Source organism: Anomaloglossus baeobatrachus, chromosome 6 (assembly GCF_048569485.1).
Source record: "Anomaloglossus baeobatrachus isolate aAnoBae1 chromosome 6, aAnoBae1.hap1, whole genome shotgun sequence".
Classification (NCBI taxonomy): domain Eukaryota; kingdom Metazoa; phylum Chordata; class Amphibia; order Anura; family Aromobatidae; genus Anomaloglossus; species Anomaloglossus baeobatrachus.
In genome coordinates, this window is record NC_134358.1 from 75,785,838 (window position 1) to 75,807,645 (window position 21,808).

Here is a 21,808-nt window from a genome sequence, read left to right on the forward strand (position 1 = left end):
TCAGGTTACCAAGGAGGATTAACTCTTTCTGTGACAACCTGGCTTTGCCAGGGCGTCACAATAATGCAGTACCTTGTAGTTCCCTGATGGCTTCAGGGGTGCTACATTCAAACTTAATACTTCAGTTACAAAACCCTGCCTGATCCTCCCCTCTCATTCAATGCCATTTTTGATGTCTACTGGGACAAAAGGTATCAATCCAACTAATGGGCTGGTTGAGGTCAGCATATTTGTGGAGACCACCAAGCCTGTATATAAAAACCATTTAGGCCAGTTCTCCCTGGGGGGGATGCTTCTCCCAGGAGGGTGAAGGCTGGCATCTTGGAGCACTGCCTGGCAATGAAGTCTCCGTATGCCAGATTGATGGGCTCTAAATGTAGAAACCATTCTCACTACAACATGATCAGAGGCCTCTCGTCAGCTTACACTGCACCACTCCATGCTAGGTGGACACCTTCAAATGTGTGCCAGTTCTAAGTATTGTAAAATAGATTACTTGTCTGTTTTTTTTTTGTTTTTGTTTTTTTTGTTTGTCTTGCAGATGGAAGAAATACGTAACATGTACTTTGCCGCAGTATCTTTTGGCTTTCTCACTCAGTTTCAAAATGTAAAACTGCTGACCTCACCTCTACTGAGCCTTATGTTGGCTTCCATGGTTGTTAAAACCCTGCTGGTAACATTAAAGATTTCTGTACTTTAAAATCTACATTGTTTGGAGACCAAAGTTAGCCTTATGTCTTTATGCATGTAAAGAACATCTGCTGTTAGATGTCTTTTCATATTTGTGTAACACCCCTTTAATTTGCCGCTGGGGCAGAGTGTTCGGTAGTTCTCACCTTGATATGACGCAGTGCCTCCACCCGAATCTTGCTAGGAGCTCTAGTGGAATGCAGAAGGGTCTTTGTCTTCTGCTAGGGGTCGACTCGGGAAACCCCTACCCACGCTCCGTACACACTCACAATAACTGAGGTTAGAAATCTTAACAGGTTTATTTGCAGGAGGATGACAATGGTAATTGCAGGGAACAAGCAAATAACAGTGAACAACAAGATATGTTATGCAGTATTCTACAAAAAATGCAGGAGGGGCTCTTTGTAATAGACCTGAAGGTTAGGGGTAATGCTTCCTCTTTAACCTACACCACACACTCTGCTGACTACTTACAATCTACCAACTAACAGCTGCAGCCTCACAATTGACACAGTCCCAAATTGGGGCCCCAGTTGCCGCGGATGTCGGCGCGCTTGCAGTACGTTGGTGCACTTAAAGTAATGAAGGCAGTATTTCCCCAGGGCTGGTCCTATACAAACTCCCAGTTAGTGCAGTCAAAAGTCCTCTCTAGCAAGGCCTTGTAATTTGCTCCAGCACACTTCTCAAACTGTAGAACTACAAGTCATAGCAATGTCCTACTCACTTCTGTCTGCAGCAGGTCTGTTCTCTCAGACTATTCCACACTGGGGCGTCTGGATTCAATGTCTGGGAGAGAGTTGGTACAGCAGGCAAAATCCTTCTTCGGTGTGGTAAACCTGGAAGGCCGCAGCTCCTGCTAATGGTGCCTCCTGTCACTTTCTTAGACCGTCTCTCCTCACACAGAGTTGCAGCTTCCCGCCTCCAAGATGACTCAGCTTCCTTCCACCCCTCCGTCCTGTTTCCCCCTCCCCCAGATTTGCAAGGCACTTTGGGAATTGTAGTATTCTCCAGTTCAACCAAAGAAGCAGCATCTGTAGAGGTGAATGTGGGTGGAACACTATAGATCGCTCCCAAAGCAGGTGTCACACTCTCCCCCTGGTGAGTCGCTGTAGGCTCCCAAGCACAAAATGAAGACTCACCACCTGGAAGGAAATTTTGTGTTAAAGCATCCTGACTAACACCACAACTAGTTACACCCAAATCACTAACAGGCCACATAGCTGTAGGGGGGAAATAGGGCCACGCATAGTTGGAATAGGGGTGTACTACTCTAGGAACCTCAGTGACTTGCCCCATCTGGTCATATGTCAGCATCATGGGAGGTCTAATATCCCGTTTTGGACGAGTGTGCACGGCAGGGACAGGGACCCCCTCATCGACCCCTAGCTCTTGACTTTCAGGCTCTATGACAGCAACCTCTTCACTTGGCAGCTCTGCATTTTCTAAACTCTCCCCCGACTGATCGCAACATGGGTTTGGTGCCGGACCACACTCGTCTTGGGACACTTCAGCTGGTTGGTCTGTATGATCTGGAATTACAGAGCCTGGGTCACTTGTCCATCTGAAGCATGGTCCACATTCATCACTGGAATCACTCTCACTTCCTTCAGGAGGGACCACAGGATGGGTCGCTTGCGGCGGCCGAAGACTCCTTCGGTGAGATCGGGTGGTTGCATGGGCTTCAGTGCGTTGTGGCGACTGGAATCGGACATTCTGTCCTATAGGTAGCAAATGCTGGCGATGATAGGTCTTAACACCCCCCCCGCCTTTCTCAGGCTTCACTCTGTAGACTGGGATGCCATGCAACTTCTCTACCACCACATAAGGTTCTGAACGCCATCGATCAGAAAGCTTGTGTTTTCCATGGAGGCCCAACTGACGGATGAGGACCCTATCTCCAGATTGCCAGGGGACACTCCAAAACTAATATCCACAGGTAGTCTGGCTTCCCTTCCAAACATGAGGAAGTAGGGCGAGTACCCTGTTGACTCATTTTTGGTGCAGTTGTAGGCGTGAACTAATTGACTTATGGGTCGACTCCACCTTCCTTTCTGTTTTGAATCCAAAGTGCCCAGCATGTTAAGAAGGGTACGGTTGAATCTTTCAGGCTGAGGGTCTCCTTGTGGATGAAATGGTGTGGTCCTGGACTTCTTGATCCCACAAACCTCACACAACTCCTTAATTAGCCGACTCTCAAAATCTCTCCCTTGGTCAGAATGGATGCGTGCTGGCAGCCCATAATGCACAAAGAATTTCTCCCACAAGGTTTTAGCCACAGTGGTTGCCTTCTGATCTCTAGTGGTGTAAGCTTGAGCATACCTTGTGAAATGATCAGTGACCACTAGAACGTTGCTGACGTTTCCTTCATCAGGCTCAATGGAAAGGAAGTCGATACACACTAAATCAAGGGGGCCATCACTGGTTATGTTGACAAGGGGGGCGGACCGAGAAGGTAAGGTTTTCCTTAGGATACACCGCTTACAAGATTTACAGTATTGTTCAATGTCAGCTTCCATCTTTGGCCAATAGAACCGATCTGCTATGAGGCTGGTGGTCTTTTCCACTCCAAGGTGTCCATGATCATCATGCAGTGCCCTTATGACCATCTCACGGAACTGAGCAGGAAGCACCAACTGGACACGAACTTCTCGATTCTGGCGTTTGACCTCGCGGTGCAGCAATCCATTTTTCACCACCAGAAAGTCTAACTGTCGGGTCAAGAGAACAGACTCTTGTGTCTTCAGAGCATTCCTCTCAGGCTTTTGGCCCCTTTTCACCCACCATCGAACAACTCCCACAGAAGGATCTTCCTGTTGAGCCTTTTCAATCTGGTTTTGAGTCAGTTGAGGCAGGGAGCCGGCATCAACGTTGGTCAGTTGACAGAACAATAGTGGAAGAGCTTCCTCTGGAGCCCCTAAGAAGGTAGCACAGCCCCCTGATTGAGCAATCCTTCCTTGATGTCGATGACACATAGCTTTCACCTCTGGGGCTGGAACCTCAATCCAGGCTTCTTCTTCTTCATTCACCATCTGCCTGGGCAGGCGGGACAGAGCATCTGCATCAATGTTGGTGGCACCAGGTCGGTACTTCAGGCTGAAATCATATATAGCTAGCGCGGCGAGCCATCTATGGCCAGTAGCATCCAGCTTTGCTGTAGTCCTCACATAGGTCAGTGGATTGTTGTCAGTATGAACTTGGAAATGCACTCCATAGAGGTGGTCATGCAGCTTGTCCACCACAGCCCATTTCAAGGCCAAGAACTCCAGTTTATGTTCTGGGTAATTGCGCTCACTCGGAGACAATCCACGACTGATGTAGTAGACTGTCCGCAGGACGCCATAGTGCTCCTGGTATAAGACTGCTCCAAGTCCATCAAAAGAAGCATCCACATGAAGTACGTATGGCTTGTTGGGGTCTGCATAGGCCAGTACAGGTGCCTGGGTCAAGCAGGACTTGAGTTTCTCAAAGGCTTCATCACACTCTGATGTCCATCTCTCTCCGAAAGGCTCATTCACCTTGAAGTAGGTTTTTGTTGCAGGTTTCTTGGAGCGAGCTGTCCCTCGAGGTGGGGGATACCCTTGAGTGAGGGCTGTCAATGGCTTTGCGATCTTGGAATATTGTGGCACAAATCTTCTGTAGTACCCGCTGAAACCTAGAAAAGATCTAAGCTCCCCCAATTTGGTGGGTTTGGGCCACTCCATCACAGCTTCTATTTTGGCTGGATCCGTGGAGATTCCTTCTCGGCTAACAATGTGTCCTACATACTTCACAGATTTCTGGCAGAACAGGCACTTGTCGAGGGATAGTTTTAACCCAGCTTCCTCTAGCCGGTCCAACACCTTAAATAACCTCAGGTTGTGCTCTTCCAAGGTGTGGCCAAATACAATCCGATCATCCAGGTAAACCAGGACCTCACGAAAGTTCATGTCCCCCATCACCTTGTCCATACATCTCTGGAAAGTAGCAGGGGCACCGGTCACTCCTTGCGGCATCCGTTGAAACTCATAGAAACCGATAGGGCAAATGAAAGCAGTCTTCTCCTGATCCTCCTTGCTCATGGGTATTTGGTAATATCCACTCCGAAGATCTAACACAGAAAACCACTGGCTTCCCTGCAGGCAATCTAAAGCTTCGTCAATCTTGGGCACAGTATACTGATCAGGCACAGTGCGTTTGTTCAGGGTGCGATAATCCACACACATCCCAATAGCTCCATTCTTCTTCCGAGCGATCACTATCGGAGATGCGTTTGGGCTGTTGGACTCTATTATGACTCCAGTGTCCAGTAAACCCCGTAAATGCTTTCGAACATCCTCCACATCGGCGGGAGCCAATCGTCGGGATCTTTCTCGAAATGGCTTCTCATCAGTCAGCCGGATGTGATGCTCCACTCCTCTTGCAAGGCCCAGGTCCCAATCACCCAATGAGAAGGTTCCGGCACGCTTCATCATACCATTTATCACTGACTGCTTTTCCTCCTTCTTCAGATCACTACCTTCAAAACAGAGGTCAAAATGTTCAGGACGTAGTTCCTTCCTTTCCTCTTCCTCTTTCTTCTCATAAGCAGCCAAACAGACAGGATGGATTGTGAGGGCCTGCGAGTGTCTATTACCTCCAATTTTACGACACCACTGAGCAAGAGTACGGAATAGGTTGGCATTTGTCCCTACTATGGCAGGCACTGTTTCCCGGTCTTCATCAGTGTCTGGACAGACTAATGCAATGATGGGAACCTCTTTCCACCCCAGCTATAGTCTCTGGGAATCGTAGTGTGACAGCCACGTATCCTTTGTAGGAGTAACTGTTTTCACTCAAACCCCAGACTACAAGTCCAGATAGGGGTTGCAAGGGCATGTCTGACAAGTATTTTCTGTACCACTTCTCAAAAATGATGGACACTTGTGAACCACTATCCAGTAATACAGTGCATGGCTGCCCATTGATACAGGCCGGTACATGTGGTGCTGGTCCTACAAGACCTTTAGGAAATTGCTCTGACTGGACAGGGTTAGATGGAGCAGTAGAATATACCTCTGATTTTGAAGGGGGGCCAGTATAGGACTCTACTGGCCCCCTTTCCCGTCTGCCCCTTCTTGTTAGGTGGGGGGTCCCGAGATCTCTTCAAATTCCACCTCTTCGGACACTGGCGAGCCATATGATGGGTGCTCCAACAGACAAAACATTCTTCTGGCTTTGTATCTTCTACCAGACTGTGGTCATCACTTGCCACTTGCAAAGGCGGTCTTTGACTTGACAGCTGTCTCAACAATTTGCTTTAGCTGGTCAACCTTCAGAGCCTGGGCAGCTAGAAGTTGGGCAAGCTGTTCCCCTTGCCTCTCAATGACCTTCAAGAACTCTCCCTCTCGATGGCTGGATTCAAGATGTACAGGGGCAGCAGCCACTCGCTGGGTCACTTGTTCTCTGGCGGCCAGGAGAGCTTCCTCTTGTCTGACTTCTTTAAGCAACTGATGGAAAGAACGGGGAATCTGCCCTTTGTCGCAGCACCTCAGTCGTTGAGCAATGGGATCGTGAGTCAGAGCTCCTCGGAGCACTTGTTCTAAACGACACTGATCAACTTGTTCGGGCCTAAGTCCCCCCTTGGATACGACCCTATGCACCAATTTGTCCAATCGATAAAGATAATCTGACATCTTCTCACCAGAGTTTTGATAGGTGGTGCGGAGTTGATAAAGGAGATCAGTGGCATCCTCTGGGGATCCAAAAGCATCTTCAAGAGCAGTCATGTAATCTTTAGAAGTTGTCTCTGACTGACTTCTCCAAGCAGCCTGCACCACTTCCATAGCAGGCCCCTTCAGACTCTCCACAATTCTCTGCTTCTTCACTGCATCAGTACACTGCCATTCTTCCAGATATTGCAGAGTAACATCCCTCCACGTGTCATACCCTTCTTCACCAGCTGGGACAGGAGTGACACCCGAGAAGGTTCGCAGACGACGGTAGGCCCCTTCAGGTTGCAATATTGTAAACTGGGTGACTAACTTCTCCATGGCTGCCACTACCACGTCAACCATCATGGTTGTTTCTTCAGATTTGTCCCGAGTAGGAGTGGAAGGTAGACATCGACTAGATCTCCTAGGCTGTGAACTTGCACCCGAAGATGATGTCCCTGCTTCGGACCTCACAGGCCAGGTGATCTTCCAATGTGGTCCATGTTTTAATGGCACAGCTATGACAGATGGAAAGTACCCTTTATCCAGTGTCCCCTCAGTAGTGATTAGAGCTGCTGATAATGGACTCCCTTCATCAGTCCTTCTGTCAACCACTCTGGGATGGACAACTCCATGAACTTGGTTCACAATCTTCAGTACTTCTTCATCCGGTACCTTGGAGAGTTCACCGCATACTGCAAAACTGTGTTCTTCAAGTATACTTCTTTCCCCACACCATGTGGACACCTGTGCTTCAGTTAAAGCCTCCATGTCAGCGATACATGTCTTGATCGATCTCAGCAGTGCCTCCACTGTAACACCCCTTTAATTTGCCGCTGGGGCAGAGTGTTCGGTAGTTCTCACCTTGATATGACGCAGTGCCTCCACCCGAATCTTGCTAGGAGCTCTAGTGGAATGCAGAAGGGTCTTTGTCTTCTGCTAGGGGCCGACTCGGGAAACCCCTACCCACGCTCCGTACACACTCACAATAACTGAGGTTAGAAATCTTAACAGGTTTATTTGCAGGAGGATGACAATGGTAATTGCAGGGAACAAGCAAATAACAGTGAACAACAAGATATGTTATGCAGTATTCTACAAAAATGCAGGAGGGGCTCTTTGTAATAGACCTGAAGGTTAGGGGTAATGCTTCCTCTTTAACCTACACCACACACTCTGCTGACTACTTACAATCTACCAACTAACAGCTGCAGCCTCACAATTGACACAGTCCCAAATTGGGGCCCCAGTTGCCGCGGATGTCGGCGCGCTTGCAGTACGTTGGTGCACTTAAAGTAATGAAGGCAGTATTTCCCCAGGGCTGGTCCTATACAAACTCCCAGTTAGTGCAGTCAAAAGTCCTCTCTAGCAAGGCCTTGTAATTTGCTCCAGCACACTTCTCAAACTGTAGAACTACAAGTCATAGCAATGTCCTACTCACTTCTGTCTGCAGCAGGTCTGTTCTCTCAGACTATTCCACACTGGGGCGTCTGGATTCAATGTCTGGGAGGGAGTTGGTACAGCAGGCAAAATCCTTCTTCGGTGTGGTAAACCTGGAAGGCCGCAGCTCCTGCTAATGGTGCCTCCTGTCACTTTCTTAGACCGTCTCTCCTCACACAGAGTTGCAGCTTCCCACCTCCAAGATGACTCAGCTTCCTTCCACCCCTCCGTCCTGTTTCCTCCTCCCCCAGATTTGCAAGGCACTTTGGGAATTGTAGTATTCTCCAGTTCAACCAAAGAAGCAGCATCTGTAGAGGTGAATGTGGGTGGAACACTATAGATCGCTCCCAAAGCAGGTGTCACATTTGACTCTTACTTTTTTCCATAACACAAAGTTGATAAATGCTGAAATAACTTGATATAGGTATAATAATCTTTGTACGGTTAGCCAGTAGAGATAAAAACATTGTTTAAAAGAATGGAGTCCTCATATTTATACAGAGAATTGTGCACAACTGGACAGCGACATATTTTTCTATGTCCTGTTGGGTATAAATATGTGACTCTTCAGATTTTGTCATACTGGGCCTGATTAAGAGACCTGCGTAGTCTCAAAAGCTTGCTATTACCATTTTAGTTGGCCATTAAAAGGTATCAACCACTGAGGACTTAAGAAATAACTTGAGTCAATTGTCCAGTAAACACATCTGAGATGCAGCCATGTCTGGTTTTAGTATTCTTATTTCCAGGGTATGCTTTAGGCTGCTTTCACACATTCGGTTTGAGCAGTGCGGCTCAATCTGGCTGTGCAAGCTATGCAAAGGATGCGGTGAAAACACTGCATCCTTTGCACCTTTTGCATAAGTTTTTTCCCATGTGGCCTGTCCGGTTTTTGCTGCATGCTATAAAAATGTGCCGCATCGGCCAAAGTGTGTGTGTGTGTGTGTGTGTGTGTGTGTGTGTTGCCAGGCAACGTTCCATCCGGCCACTGCATCGGCTAAATCTGCCACATGCGGCAAAAACCGGATGGAACGCAAGGCCATGCGGCACTTATTAAAGTCTATGCAGAAAAAATGCAACCGGCAGCAAAAAAAAAAACGGTTGCGATTTTCCTGCAAAGTGCCGGATTGTGCCGCATTGCAGAAACCGGAGGTGTGAAAGCAGCCTTACTCTCTATCATTGTAAAGAGAGAATCAGGGACGAGCAGTGTCAGAGGACCTGTCTCATGGTTTGTAGAAGTTGGTCCAGGAATGCAGTTGTGCTAATACATGAAAGCTAGTCACTGTGACCTTGTATATTAGCTGGTGCTGCCGGCCACACTGTACAGAACAAGGGCAATGGAGACTGTAAATTAACTCTCTGCTCCTGTGCACAAATGTAGATGCGTTCTTGTTTTTTTTTTTATTATAATATTAATTTATTCATTAATATTAATCTGCTTTTCTCAGGATGGTGTTCGATCGGGGACCTTTCAACCCAAAGTGATGACTATGATTTATTTTTGTCTAATGTTTACACTTTCATTAGCCATTCACTTTTTTATGGGGGTAAGTACTGTGGAAGAACATTTGCCTCAAATATTCGACTTTACTTTAAAAAATTTGCTGCAACATCGACCTCAGTCCATGGACTGTCTCTCGCAGTCATAGTAAACTTTTTTTTTTTTTTTTTTTTTTTTTTTTTCTCCAAACCCCCCCCCCCTCCAGACGCGAGTTTATAAAACAGACGACGATCAAATCCTGAAGTCTGTGGAAGTTAAACTTGGACTGAACATGAACAAGTACGTTTATCCAATAGTCAAAAATCTAATGTAATAAAATATATATTTATAATTTTACTCTCTTGAGCAGGAACTTCACAGTGAGCTGGCTGTTATGTCAAGAATCATTTCAGCCACTTTCTCAGGACTGCCTCTCAAGGCTCACACAGTCTTCACTTCTACCATTTTATATCCTGGTCTCCATTATATGCCTGGTCTCAATGTGCCAGGGACTGTTTAACAATCGGTGAGTTTTTTTTGTGGTTTTGTTTTTTGTTTTTTTTTTTTTTTTTTTTTTTGTCCACCTCCCCCTCCCTCCAGGGAACTTCATAGATCAGTCTGATCAGCCAGGGCCGGCTCCAGGTTTTTGTGGGCCCCGGGCGGAAGAGTCTCACTGGGCCCCATCCACACGCAGACACGCACACACACATACAGGCATACGCACATATACATATTTGAAGACAAAAATACTTATAAACAGACAAATCTATAGTCATACACACTGACATACATAGATACACATCATTGCATACAGACACATACCCGCTTGTCTGCATCCAGCTCCTCCTAGACATGTGGCTGTGCTGCATGATGGTCGTAACAGACATGGCCGTGCACAGTGCACACTGACACTGCTGTATATACATCACAGGAGGGGCAGAGGTATAGACATTACTGGGGAGGGCATAGATGTTACTGGAGTAGCAAACAGCTCTGGGGGTATACACATTACTGGGGTGGGTTGCACATACGGCTCTGGGGGGCTGCACACATGGCTATGGGGGGCCGCACGCACAGCTCTAATCCATACATACTGTATACACACAGCTCTGCTACACACACCCCTTGATAGCACTGTTGCACACATCTCTGCTGCATATGTACAGACACAAACACACACACAGCTCTGCTGCATATATACACATCACTGCTGACCGAAGACTATATACACACAGCTTTGCTGCACACATCTCTGCTACGCTGCCCAAACAGCACATAGTCATAAAGCTCTGCTGCCCAGAGTAAATACACACTCTGCTGCCCAAAGAGTATATATACACACAGCTCTGCTGCAGACACCCACTCGGCTCTGCTTCACCCGGACACCCACTCGGCTCTGCTTCACCCGGACACCCACTCGGCTCTGCTTCACCCGGACACCCACTCGGCTCTGCTTCACCCGGACACCCACTCGGCTCTGCTTCACCCGGACACCCACTCGGCTCTGCTTCACCCGGACACCCACTCGGCTCTGCTTCACCCAGACACCCACTCGGCTCTGCTTCACCCAGACACCCACTCGGCTCTGCTTCACCCAGACACCCACTCGGCTCTGCTTCACCCAGACACCCACTCGGCTCTGCTTCACCCAGACACCCACTCGGCTCTGCTTCACCCAGACACCCACTCGGCTCTGCTTCACCCAGACACCCACTCGGCTCTGCTTCACCCAGACACCCACTCGGCTCTGCTTCACCCAGACACCCACTCGGCTCTGCTTCACCCAGACACCCACTCGGCTCTGCTTCACCCAGACACCCACTCGGCTCTGCTTCACCCAGACACACACACTGTTGTAGTTATCTCCTTTTAATGCAAGGGGTTTTAGATTATGATGGGACATGATCTGAGACATGTGCAAACGCGGCTCTGGGGGGCCCCCACACACTCGGCTCTGGGGGGCCCCCACACACTCGGCTCTGGGGGGCCCCCACACACTCGGCTCTGGGGGGCCCCCACACACTCGGCTCTGGGGGGCCCCCACACACTCGGCTCTGGGGGGCCCCCACACACTCGGCTCTGGGGGACAGCACATAGTTGGGGGCCAGGACATACATCTCAGGGGGGAAAAAAGCCCATGCAGCTCACTGGGGCCCATAAATCGGGGGGCGGGGAGGGTTGTAGAACATACCACTCAAATCACTGTGGAGAGGGGGCCCACACAGCGCTGGAGGGCAGCGTTGTGCTGGGGGTCGCTGGCTGGCACTGTTCCTTGTCTTCATCTGTGGGACAGTGACTGGAGCAGGACGCTGTGTGATAGCTCCGCCCACAGATGAAGTTCAGAAAAGGAGTTTACAGGGAACGCTGAGGACAGCGTGCCTTAAAGGGACAGCACCTGCAGTTTCCTGCAGAGGACTGTGGTTCCCAGAACTCGCGAATGGGCCCCCCCGGCTGTCCAGGGCCCCGGCATTTGCCCGGGTATGCCGGGTGGTGACGCCGGCCCTGTGATCAGCAAAAATGCACTGTTCCTTGAGCCACCACTGTCAGCTCTTACAGAGTACGTCATGGTTGTGTCAGGGGTAATTGATGACCCCCCAAGCTACCATTACAACCATAGGCTCACCATGAATATCACGGAGCCTCTGATGGCAGCATCTAACAGCACAATCCCCTGCAATGTCCATTTAAATCACACTGTCACATTGACAGCATGATCTAACTGGCCAGCAGGTGCAGGTGGATAACAGATCCAACCCACACCTGTTAGCCAAACATGTCTGCTGTTCAAATCAGCAGGGATCACCGCAGCAGCCGGCAGTGATTACCACTATACAACCAAGGCCGTACCGGTACATCCTTAGTGATAAAGCGTCCCTCCCATAGTCAACATATCCTGATGTGGTCACTAATTGCTAGTTGCTTACCATGTGGAACTCTACCCCAAGCCTAGGAATAAAGCAGCTGAATGAGCATTGCAGCCCCTTTATTCTAAGGCAGGGGTGGGGAACCTTTTTTCCTGTCGGGGGCCATTTGGAAATTTCTACCAATCTTCGGGGGCCGCACAAAATTATTAATGTTTAAATGACCCTGCTATATGGGTGAAGCAATTAATTAACTGGGGGCATGGGGCTGGGGGCACAGACACCACACGCAGGGCTGGGGGCACAGACACCACACGCGGGGCTGGGGGCGAGGCACAGACATCACTGGGGGGGGGAGGCACAGACATCACTGGGGGGGGAGGCACAGACATCACTGGGGGGGGGGAGGCACAGACATCACTGGGGGGGGGGGAGGCACAGACATCACTGGGGGGGAGGCACAGACATCACTGGGGGGAGGCACAGACATCACTGGGGGGGAGGCTGCACACAGGACTGGGGGGGCTGCACACAGGACTGGGGGTTGTGCACACAGGACTGGGTGATGGGCTGCACATAGGATTTGCACTGCATGGTGCACTACAGGACATTGGGGGGCTGCACACAGGACTGGGGGAGGGGTGCACACAGGATTGGGGGGGTGCAAACAGGACTACTGGGTGATGGGCTGCACACAGGACTGGGGGAGGGGTGCACACAGGACTGGGGGAGGGGTGCACACAGGACATTGGGGGGCACACTGCGCTGAGTTTCATGCAACTCTGGGGGAGAAGGTTTACAGAACTGGTGTGGGGAGGCACAAAGCATTGGGCAGGGTATAGCAGCAGAGGGTCGGCGCTGGACTCACAGCAGCATTGCATTCACATCACTGGAGTGCAGGAGCCGGACACACTGCATCAGAAGGAGAAGGCAGGCACTGATCTCCGGAGGGCAGGGGGCGGACACACAACGCTGGAAGCTGTGAGGCTGCTGTAGACCCGCCCACAATTGGCACTGGCCAACGGGAGAACACATTGCAGCACAAACAGCAATGTGTGGATTTAAAGGGCCGGCGGCAGCAAGACTGCGGTGACAGCATGAGCACTGCCTCCCCCGGGAATCTGCCCGGGGGCCACATAAAAGGTCATGGCGCCTCTGTTCTAAGGATTGGACATGGCATAATCGCTTGAAAAGATGGGCATACCCCATTAACTACAGCCTTCAGTTTCCACTGAGGAATGTAAATCTTAAAGATTAAATATAAGTAACTTTAAGCTCATGATTTGGTGGCTTGTGTGTTTGTTTGTTTTTTTTGCGTTTAGTGGCAATCAGGTCCGTTCTAATACATCTGAGGACGGCAGGATTGGGGAGAGGCCAGAAGTTGTCTATAATGTCATCCAGAGTCTTGTCCTTGGTGTATTGGCCATGACCTTTGAGGGGTAAGGAACTTCAAAATCTCCTAAGCTATGGGATGAATGTTGTATACACCTCACATTGAGATGTGGTTGCTTACTCTTAGACTGAAGTACCTGTGGACTCCTTACGTCTGTGTCCTCGCTGCTTCTGGTGTCTTTTCTCCAGCACTTTGGCTAACAGTCTTCAGGTGGATTCGTCTGAGAGCTGTAAATCCAGTTGTGCTGGTGAGTATGAAACGTCACCTGTGCTATGTTGCTAGATTGCAACAATTATCACGATTTGCAGATCATATGTAGCCCTTACATTAATAGCCATACTTGTGTCTGTGTATGCATCTTAGATTATGAGGTCCTCTGTATCCACTAATTAGCCCTAACATTAATATGCAGGTCCACTATTGAGCGATCAATAGAAGATGGTGGGGGGTTTGACTCTCAGCACCTCAGTTATTCCACCAGTAACATCCCACCACTGGTAGAAGTATATGACAGAACACCGCAGCTCTCTACACAATCTAATGGCGGCTGCTGGGTCCTGGAGATGTCAATCAGCTTCACTATGAGCTAATATTATGGACACAGCAATAGCCCTTAAATGTACAGGGCTGTGGTGTTCTGCCTCATCCACTGACAGTTATAATCTAGCTATCTTGTATTGATGGCTAATCAATATGAGTAGTGGGCAACCTCCTGGGTAAGGCCACAGCATTGAGCAAATGGTTCTCTACTCACCCTCCTCTCCCTTGAATAATAAACTTCAGGCAAATATCACACTTATATATTATATATTATATATTTTTTTGTTTATTCAAAATCCTTAAACCTTACAGCTATTGGAGATGTCGCTGAGCTGTAAACTTGTTCATTCTTCTGCTTTTCCTCATAGGCCTTATTGTTAAGTTCCCTTGTCCCTGCTTTGATTGGCTTCAGTTTATGGAGGGAGGTAAGAACACCAAAATATCAGTGGAACGTGTATAGACTATTCATCCTGCTCTCTGCTGCATTTGTGTAATGAGGGGGGGACATGGGGGGCTTTGTTGCTACCAACATGTGCCCTAGAACATCCTTCACATATGACCGTTCACTTTTTGGGTTCCAACCCTTTGATTACAGGTGGTTGCAAGAAATAATCCTCCTCAGCTACTTTTTGCCAGTATAGCCATGTAGCTGCAGACCCAAAGGGGTTGTCCTGCTCATAAAATGTTTGGTTTGGGAGGCAGATCAACTCCCCGATGAATTAATCTACCCACAGCCCGTGGCACCTCTACTATAGGTGCCAACTAATGCATGGAGGTTCGCAGTGCTCCGCTTCAGCTGGCTGGACTACCAATGTAGTCAGTGGACCAGGACCTCAAATTTTATTGTGGTGTGGGGTTTGTGGTGTGTTTTTTTTTTTTTTTTTTTTTTTTTTTTTTTTATTTCAGTTACTAGATATGGGATGTCTAGATGGGTCCCCCTGCAGTACACTATGACTAATTTGGCAATGATTCTTGGGTAGAAGCCACAACTAGGTGGAAATGCTTTATCTTTCATCTAGATGCCCTAAAATTGACATCTTGCAGATTTATTACATCCTTGGATGATCTGCCACTAATCTGAATGTTGTAGCTCTTGTCTTTTGGTCAGGCGTGTACAATCATTTGTCACTTAGACTGTAGGTAGTGTGAAGCCCCACAGGTGTTGTTGGTGCATTACCTTCAGGGACTGCACGTGGGATGGTCAATCTGGTCACAGGTAGGTTATCTTCTTTTAGGAATTTCGTGACTCCACTCTCGGTATTGCGGTCAGAGGATCGCCGCTGCAGGTTGGGGATGCCTGGGGCTGATGTTGGATGCAACTAGATATAGTGGCCTCCCGAGAGTGAAGCGGGCCCCAGGGCCGTGTGTGTGTGTGTGTGTGTGTGTGTGTGTGTGTGTGTAACCACAGGTCGCAGAATGACTCGGGCACAGTCCAGACAGTCTTTCAGGGTTTTTACTCACAGTAGATGGCAGAGTGAGTACCCGGGCATAGCTGGGATGAACCAGGAGAAACCAGGAATTCCTTCAGGCTGACACTGAGGGTGACTACCGACTCTTTCTTTCTCTAGCCCTGATGTTTTTGGGGTGACACCCCCCCCCCCCCCCCCCCCGACTTGAAATCCCTATGGGGGTCACCCAGGGAAGTTGCTGCTGCCTGTTCTCCCCTCTTTTTGGCCCGTTTGCTTGTAGCCTGGACCAGGTCACTCCGGCTGCTTGCCTCTTGTGAGCTATGGGCCCTTCCGTTGCTACGAGGCTGTGGACTCTGGTGTTGTGGTGGGGGTCTGAAGTGCCCCCTCCGGCAGGTTTGGCAGGAGAAAATTGAATGAATCTCTGCGCTGAGACCTGTTACCCTTGCAGGCCTGGTACCTCCCTGGCAGGCCCCTTACTCAGCCACCGCTTGCCTCCAGCCTCAGGTGGTTTTCAGGTGGCACTCCCATGTGACGATTCTCCCCCATCGGTAGCCACTGTACGTGCGCTGTCAGATTGTGCCAGACTCCAGGGTCTTCTGCATGCGTCTGCTCTCCCTGAGCTGCACTCGCTAACTGACTCACTACTCCCTCCCCACAGCGCCTGCATATGCAACTTAGCAAACAGGCTCTCTACCACACCCCTTGAGTGGAGATGGAGGCCACGCCCCCTCCTGGATTCCCCAGGGGTCCACCCAAAGGTCCATGTGGGAGACCTGATTACTATGCGCCTGTGTAATCACACCTCGGTTAGCCTTCTGGATTACTTGTATTGTACTGCCCCCAGCATGGGTGCAGTACTCAGTGGTGCCTGACCAGGTCAGGGGCGCCACAGGAGCACAGAGGGTAGATCTGCCATCTGAGGGGCTACCACACTAGGTTCTCAAAGTACCTGTGTAATCACTGGAGAAACTTATTTGACACTCAATGTCTCCCATATTACTGGAACATGTCAGCTTATGGGGAAAAAAAATTGAAGAAACGTTACTGTTTCTCATCATAACCCTTAACTCTGAGATCTTGTAGAAAACAAGGCCCTCCAGAAGTAACCAGCACACTTAGCCTATGTGCACACGCTGCATCTTTGTGGTGACACAAAGATGCCCGTTTTTGGTCCCAAATACTGCATACCTAAAGTGCGTGTGTTTTACAGCATTTTTGCCCAGTGCATTTTTAACTCGAGTCTATAGAGTGGAAGGGCTCAAACGCTGGCAAAAAAGCAGAAAGAATTGACATGCTGCATCTTTGTGGTCACCACAAAGACGCCACCAAAAAAAGCTGCAATGTGCAAGTGTGACGCCCTGGACTAGCCAGGTAGTCACAGGTAGACACCCCCCCCGGATTACACCTGTCCCCAATAAGGTGTCATCAGCCAAACTTTAAACCCTAGTCACCCCCCTCAGGACTTGATGGACACACCAGGGGGCAGAGCCAGGCGGTTGGCCTCGCCCACCGAGGAGTTCAGAGAGCCAGAGGTGGGAAAACAAGTAGTAAAGAGTTGAGTAGAAAAGAGTGAAGGAGTCTGATGGGTGCCGGGGTCGGAGCCCTGGTACCTTGGCTAGGAGGCAAAAGGTGGCCTTGGCCTGCAGGAGCCGGGAAGACTGCTCGGTGGAGCCGTGGTGGACAGGGTAGTGGCCCGCCAGTACCGACCCAGGAACCGGAGCACAAAGGGGGGTACTCGGACCCTGAAACGAGCTCCAGAACCCACTGGACTGAGTTAATTAACTGATTGCTGTCTAGACTATAGGTCCTTTCGCCCCCAAGTCCCGACTGAAGACAATAGCCCACCAAGGGGGATAGAAAGCCACCGCACAGGCAAAGAGATCCCACGGGCCAGCGTCTGCGGGCAAAAGGGCTCTCCCGACCTCTACCAAGCCGGGGAGTGGACTCCTGATTGCTGTAGCGCAGGCAGCCCAAGTACACAACACGGTGCAGGAGAAAGGCCAAGACCACCGAACCGGGTGGGGGACCAGACGCAGCCGGCTGCGGGCACCGACCACCAACTTGGTTTACCAGAGACTTGTGTGTGTCAATAACTGAGTACAACAGTGCCATCCGGCCACGCACCGCACAGCTATCCCCAACGGGTCCTGGGGCCATCATCCCTACCCCTACGGAGGGGTTAGCATCTTGCTGCACTACCATCTCCCCCGGGTGCCCAGTAATCGCAGCAGTGGTGTCCAACTTCACCACAACCCGTGGGTGGCGTCACAAACTCAAACACTGCTCCGGCCGTGCAACTACCTACCCCCCCCCCTCCAAAAGCGCCAGCACACTTTTCAGAGCGAAGTGACCCCATGTCTGGAGGCGCTCGAGCCACCCACCAACGAGCCCGGATCTGAGCGGCTCAGCTGCAGCAGAGCACGGAGCAGTACACAGACAGAAAATGAAATCTGCGACTTTGCTGGGGAAGGAAATACATGCAGTTTTGGGACCAAAACTGCACCCAAACGCTCAAACTCGGCCTAAAGGGTTCTATTTAATGTATTCAAATGTACCATGTGTGGCTTGGGGACACCCGAGTAGGCAGGGAAACTTAAGAGAAGAGCACATATAAAGGATAGGAGATGGGAAGAGGGGTAGGAGAGTCCCCGGGAGGAGATATTGAAAGGAAGTTCAAATCTACTTATTAAACCTGAGGACCCTCACCCCCCTACAATCAGACATGGTGATCCTGCACGTAGAAGATTGTCTAACTGCGTCCCCAGAAGAGGGGTACAGTCCGGTGGCATAGGCATCCGTTTTTCCTGGATACGAATACCCTACGAAACGCTTTGCGAGATCGTATGGTCAGTTGAGTCCTCGAGTAGGGTATGTCTTGGTTCTGGCCTAAGCACGAATGGAGGAGTACTATGGTGTTGCCCCGTGTCAGCAGCCGGGCTGCTCGGAGCCAGATCCACAGTGGCTCGAGAGGGCTCAAGACCCGGGATGTCGTGCAGCTTCTCCAACAAAGGGGGCTATGTACAGGGGATGGTGTGGAAAGTTTGTGACACCACCCGTGGTGAGTGGTAAGGTGCAGTACCACCGCTGCGATGGGGAGTACCCAGTGACTATGGTGTGGGAAGCCAGGTGTTTAACCCCCTCCACGGGTAGGGGGGATGCCCTGGGACTCTGATGGTGGTAGGGATGTGCCGTTGGGGAGGTAACTGTCACTTGCATATTCACTCAGTCCAAAAACGCGGACACCAACAACTGTAGTAAACCAAAGTTCTGGACACCGCTGCCGCTTGGGGGAAGCACTCCCGGGTCCTGTCCCCATTGGTGTTGCCTGTTAGTCTGTGACCTTTGCCTTGGCACTTTTTTTTTTTTTTTTTTTTTTTTGTCTTCTAGTTGATCCCTTTAGTCTGAAACTAATCGGGTATGGCCAACTGGAGGAGCTTGCTCTCAGGGTTCACGCTTGGGATTTCCTGGACCGTATGTGTGGAAAGTCCTATTTCCCCCCCCCCCCCCCATTGCGCTTGTACCCCAATTTCATCCTCTTCGGGTAAACTGTCAGGATGCCTGAAGCTACTCCCTGTCCTCGACAGTCCGTGCCCCTTGTCACGATCCCCCTGCGACCGGGGTCCAGCTCCTACCAGGCCCAGACCAATGTCTGCTACCTAGTAGTACCAAGGAGCCCAGCTCCTGACCTCCTTCCACCTCCAACACTACACTGGCCTACTCCTGACCTCCCCTTAACCAGCCCCCCCCCCCCCCCCAGGTGGGCAACCCTATTCCACTCAGGCCATGCACTGGTGTGTGGTGCAGAGTGTTCCTAGGATTTTGATTAGCTGTTCTTGGCAACACCAATTGTTGGGGACCTGTAACCGAGGGGGTGGATATTGCACAGAAGGGCATATTGCACAATACCCTGTGACATCCTGATTGGCCAGGGCGTAACTCTATCATAATGGCCCTTCCAATGCGCAAGCAATCCTTGAAGTGATGCAGTGGCCAAAGAGACTATTTCATTGTCTGTGCTAGTATGACGTCAGACATGGGAATGAGGGGCCTAGCGGTGTCTTGCAGAACACAAGTGTCAGGAAAGCTGCTGGCCATGAAATTGCATGGAGTCTGGAGGGAACCCCTATGGGACCACAAACTGTGCCCAGATAGTGCAGAAGATTGTTGCTATAGATGCAGTGAAGATTAAGTTTGAGAAGTATACCACTCTGTGCCATTTACGGACTCAGTGAAAGTCAAGTAGAGTGGACTGTGCAGAAGTCGTCCTTTAAGTGGTGACAAGGAGGAAAGGGGTCACTAAGTGACTGCGCAGCGTGCCTGGTGATTTCCTGTACACTTTCGCGGGCGGGGAGGGGACGCTGCGCTCACCACGCTCGGGTCCGGCACTGCTGCTCGGTGGCTCGAGCGGTGGGCCGGATCCGGGGACTTGAGCGGCGCTCCTCGCCCGTGAAAGGGGAATAGTTTTTGGGGTTTAGGAAGTTGGTCCGTGACGCCACCCACTGTTGTGGTGAGGTTGGGGCACCACCGCTGCTCTGGACGGGGATCCCGGGAGCGGTGGCAGGGAGCAGCTGAGATGTTTCTCTCCCCTCCGTGGGTAGGGGGTTTTGGTGGTCCCGGTGATGGTGACTGGAAAGTGGATGACAGGGTTTGGCGAGGTGCAGGGTCGCGGGGACGGCAGCGCAGTGCCAGACAGCACGGTAGTACTCGGCCAATAACGTACACGGAGTCTCTGGTAAAGCGGGTGGATGGACGGGTCCCGCAGGTGGCTGTGGTGGTCACTCCCGGTTGGTTAGCGGTGACTGTCTCTCCCTGCACCTGTGATGTGTTTTCGGCTCCGATGGCTTCCCACCGGTAACTTGCTCCCAGCGGTGTATTTGCCAGAGGAGCCCCTTTTTGCCCGCAGGCTCTGGCCCTGAACTCTAGCTGTGGTGGTAGCTGTATTTCTCCATGGTTGAGCGGTTGCCTTTAGTCGGGTCTTTGCTGCTGAGAAACCCCGGAGGTTCCCGTCGCTGACGGGATTTGACCAGTTTTACGGCGACTCCAAGCCTGGTCGGGGTCCATAGGCCCTGCCGAATGGTGCTGGCTTCTCTTCGCTCCCCGGTTCGGTACCGGCGGGCCACCGCCCGTCCCCGGTCCTCACGGTTGTGCGTCAATTGGCCTCTCCTGCAGACGGTCACCACCGTCTGCCAACCTTGCTCTTGAGTGCCCGGGCCACGTACCCGGACACGGTCAGTCTGCTCTTCCTCCTCCACTACCACTTCACTCCACTCCTTTAACTTTCCCTCACCAAACTCAACTCTTCCTTTCCCGCCTCCAGGACTGTGAACTCCTCAGTGGGTGGGGCCAACCACCTGGCTCCACCCCACCTGGTGTGGACATCAGCCCCTGGAGGGAGGCAACAAGGATTTGTGTGTGACTGATTTATCTAACCGGGGTGTGTTGTTGCTGTACCTGTGACGTCCTGGCTTGTCTAGGGTGCCACATAACACCACTGCCTGCCCCGTGCCATCTGTCACCCACCTGTAGTGGTCGCTTCAGGGACTTCTCTCCACCTCCAGGGACGCCACAGGCTTTTAGTTGTTGCCAGAAGATTCCAACACGTGATGTCAGGTTCACTTTCATAGGGGTCGTGACGCCACTCTCGGTTTGCGGTCAGGGTGGTGACTGTCACTGTAGTTTAACGAGCATCTGGGGCTGTTGGTGTTTGCAGTCTAGTGTTATGGCCTCCCGAGAGTGAGGCTGGCCCCAGGGGCTCGGGTGTATGTGCGTGGAACTACAGGTCGCAGAATAACTCAGAGTTCAGAATGGCTTTTACTCACTTTCAGCTGGTTTTGTGAGGTAACCCGGGCGATACTGAGAGAACCAGATATCCTTTAGGCTGGTATAGGGGTGACTGCTGACTCTCCTTCCTAGCACTTCTTGTTTCGGACAACCCCTGACTTAAAGTACCGTGGGATTCATCCAGGGAAGTTGCATCGGCCTTTTCTCCCCTTTCTGGCCCGTTTGCTGGCAGCGTGGACCAAGGTGGATAGCTGCAGGCTCTATCCTCCTTATGGGCCCTCTCGTTGCTGCTGATACTCGACTGTGTTGGTTGGTGTGGGACTTGTCCACCCCACCAGCAGCTTTAGTAGGTAAACTTGAGCCTACTTCAGGAACCTGTTTCCCCTGCGTGCCTAGCCCTCCAGAAGTCTCCGTACACGACCAGCTGGTTCCCTCAGTGTCCTCCAGACCAACTGATTTTCTCAGCGTCTTTCTGTCCAACTTCTGGTGACTGTTCTCCCCCACTAACAACCACTACACAGGCAGGGTCTGACTAGTGTACCGCC

At 50.8% G+C, this 21,808-nt stretch overlaps 1 protein-coding gene across 1 annotated transcript in view; it reads left to right on the forward strand.

Moving 5' to 3' along the window:
- Window positions 1-21,808, forward strand: part of LOC142243818 (putative C-mannosyltransferase DPY19L4) — a 72,088-nt gene that overhangs the window by 38,760 nt on the left and 11,520 nt on the right. The window contains exons 12-18 of the mRNA XM_075316022.1: window positions 542-673; window positions 9,248-9,346; window positions 9,506-9,579; window positions 9,650-9,805; window positions 13,463-13,579; window positions 13,660-13,780; window positions 14,442-14,498. Of these exons, the coding sequence (XP_075172137.1) occupies window positions 542-673; window positions 9,248-9,346; window positions 9,506-9,579; window positions 9,650-9,805; window positions 13,463-13,579; window positions 13,660-13,780; window positions 14,442-14,498 (756 nt within the window). The remainder of the gene's footprint in view (window positions 1-541; window positions 674-9,247; window positions 9,347-9,505; window positions 9,580-9,649; window positions 9,806-13,462; window positions 13,580-13,659; window positions 13,781-14,441; window positions 14,499-21,808) is intronic.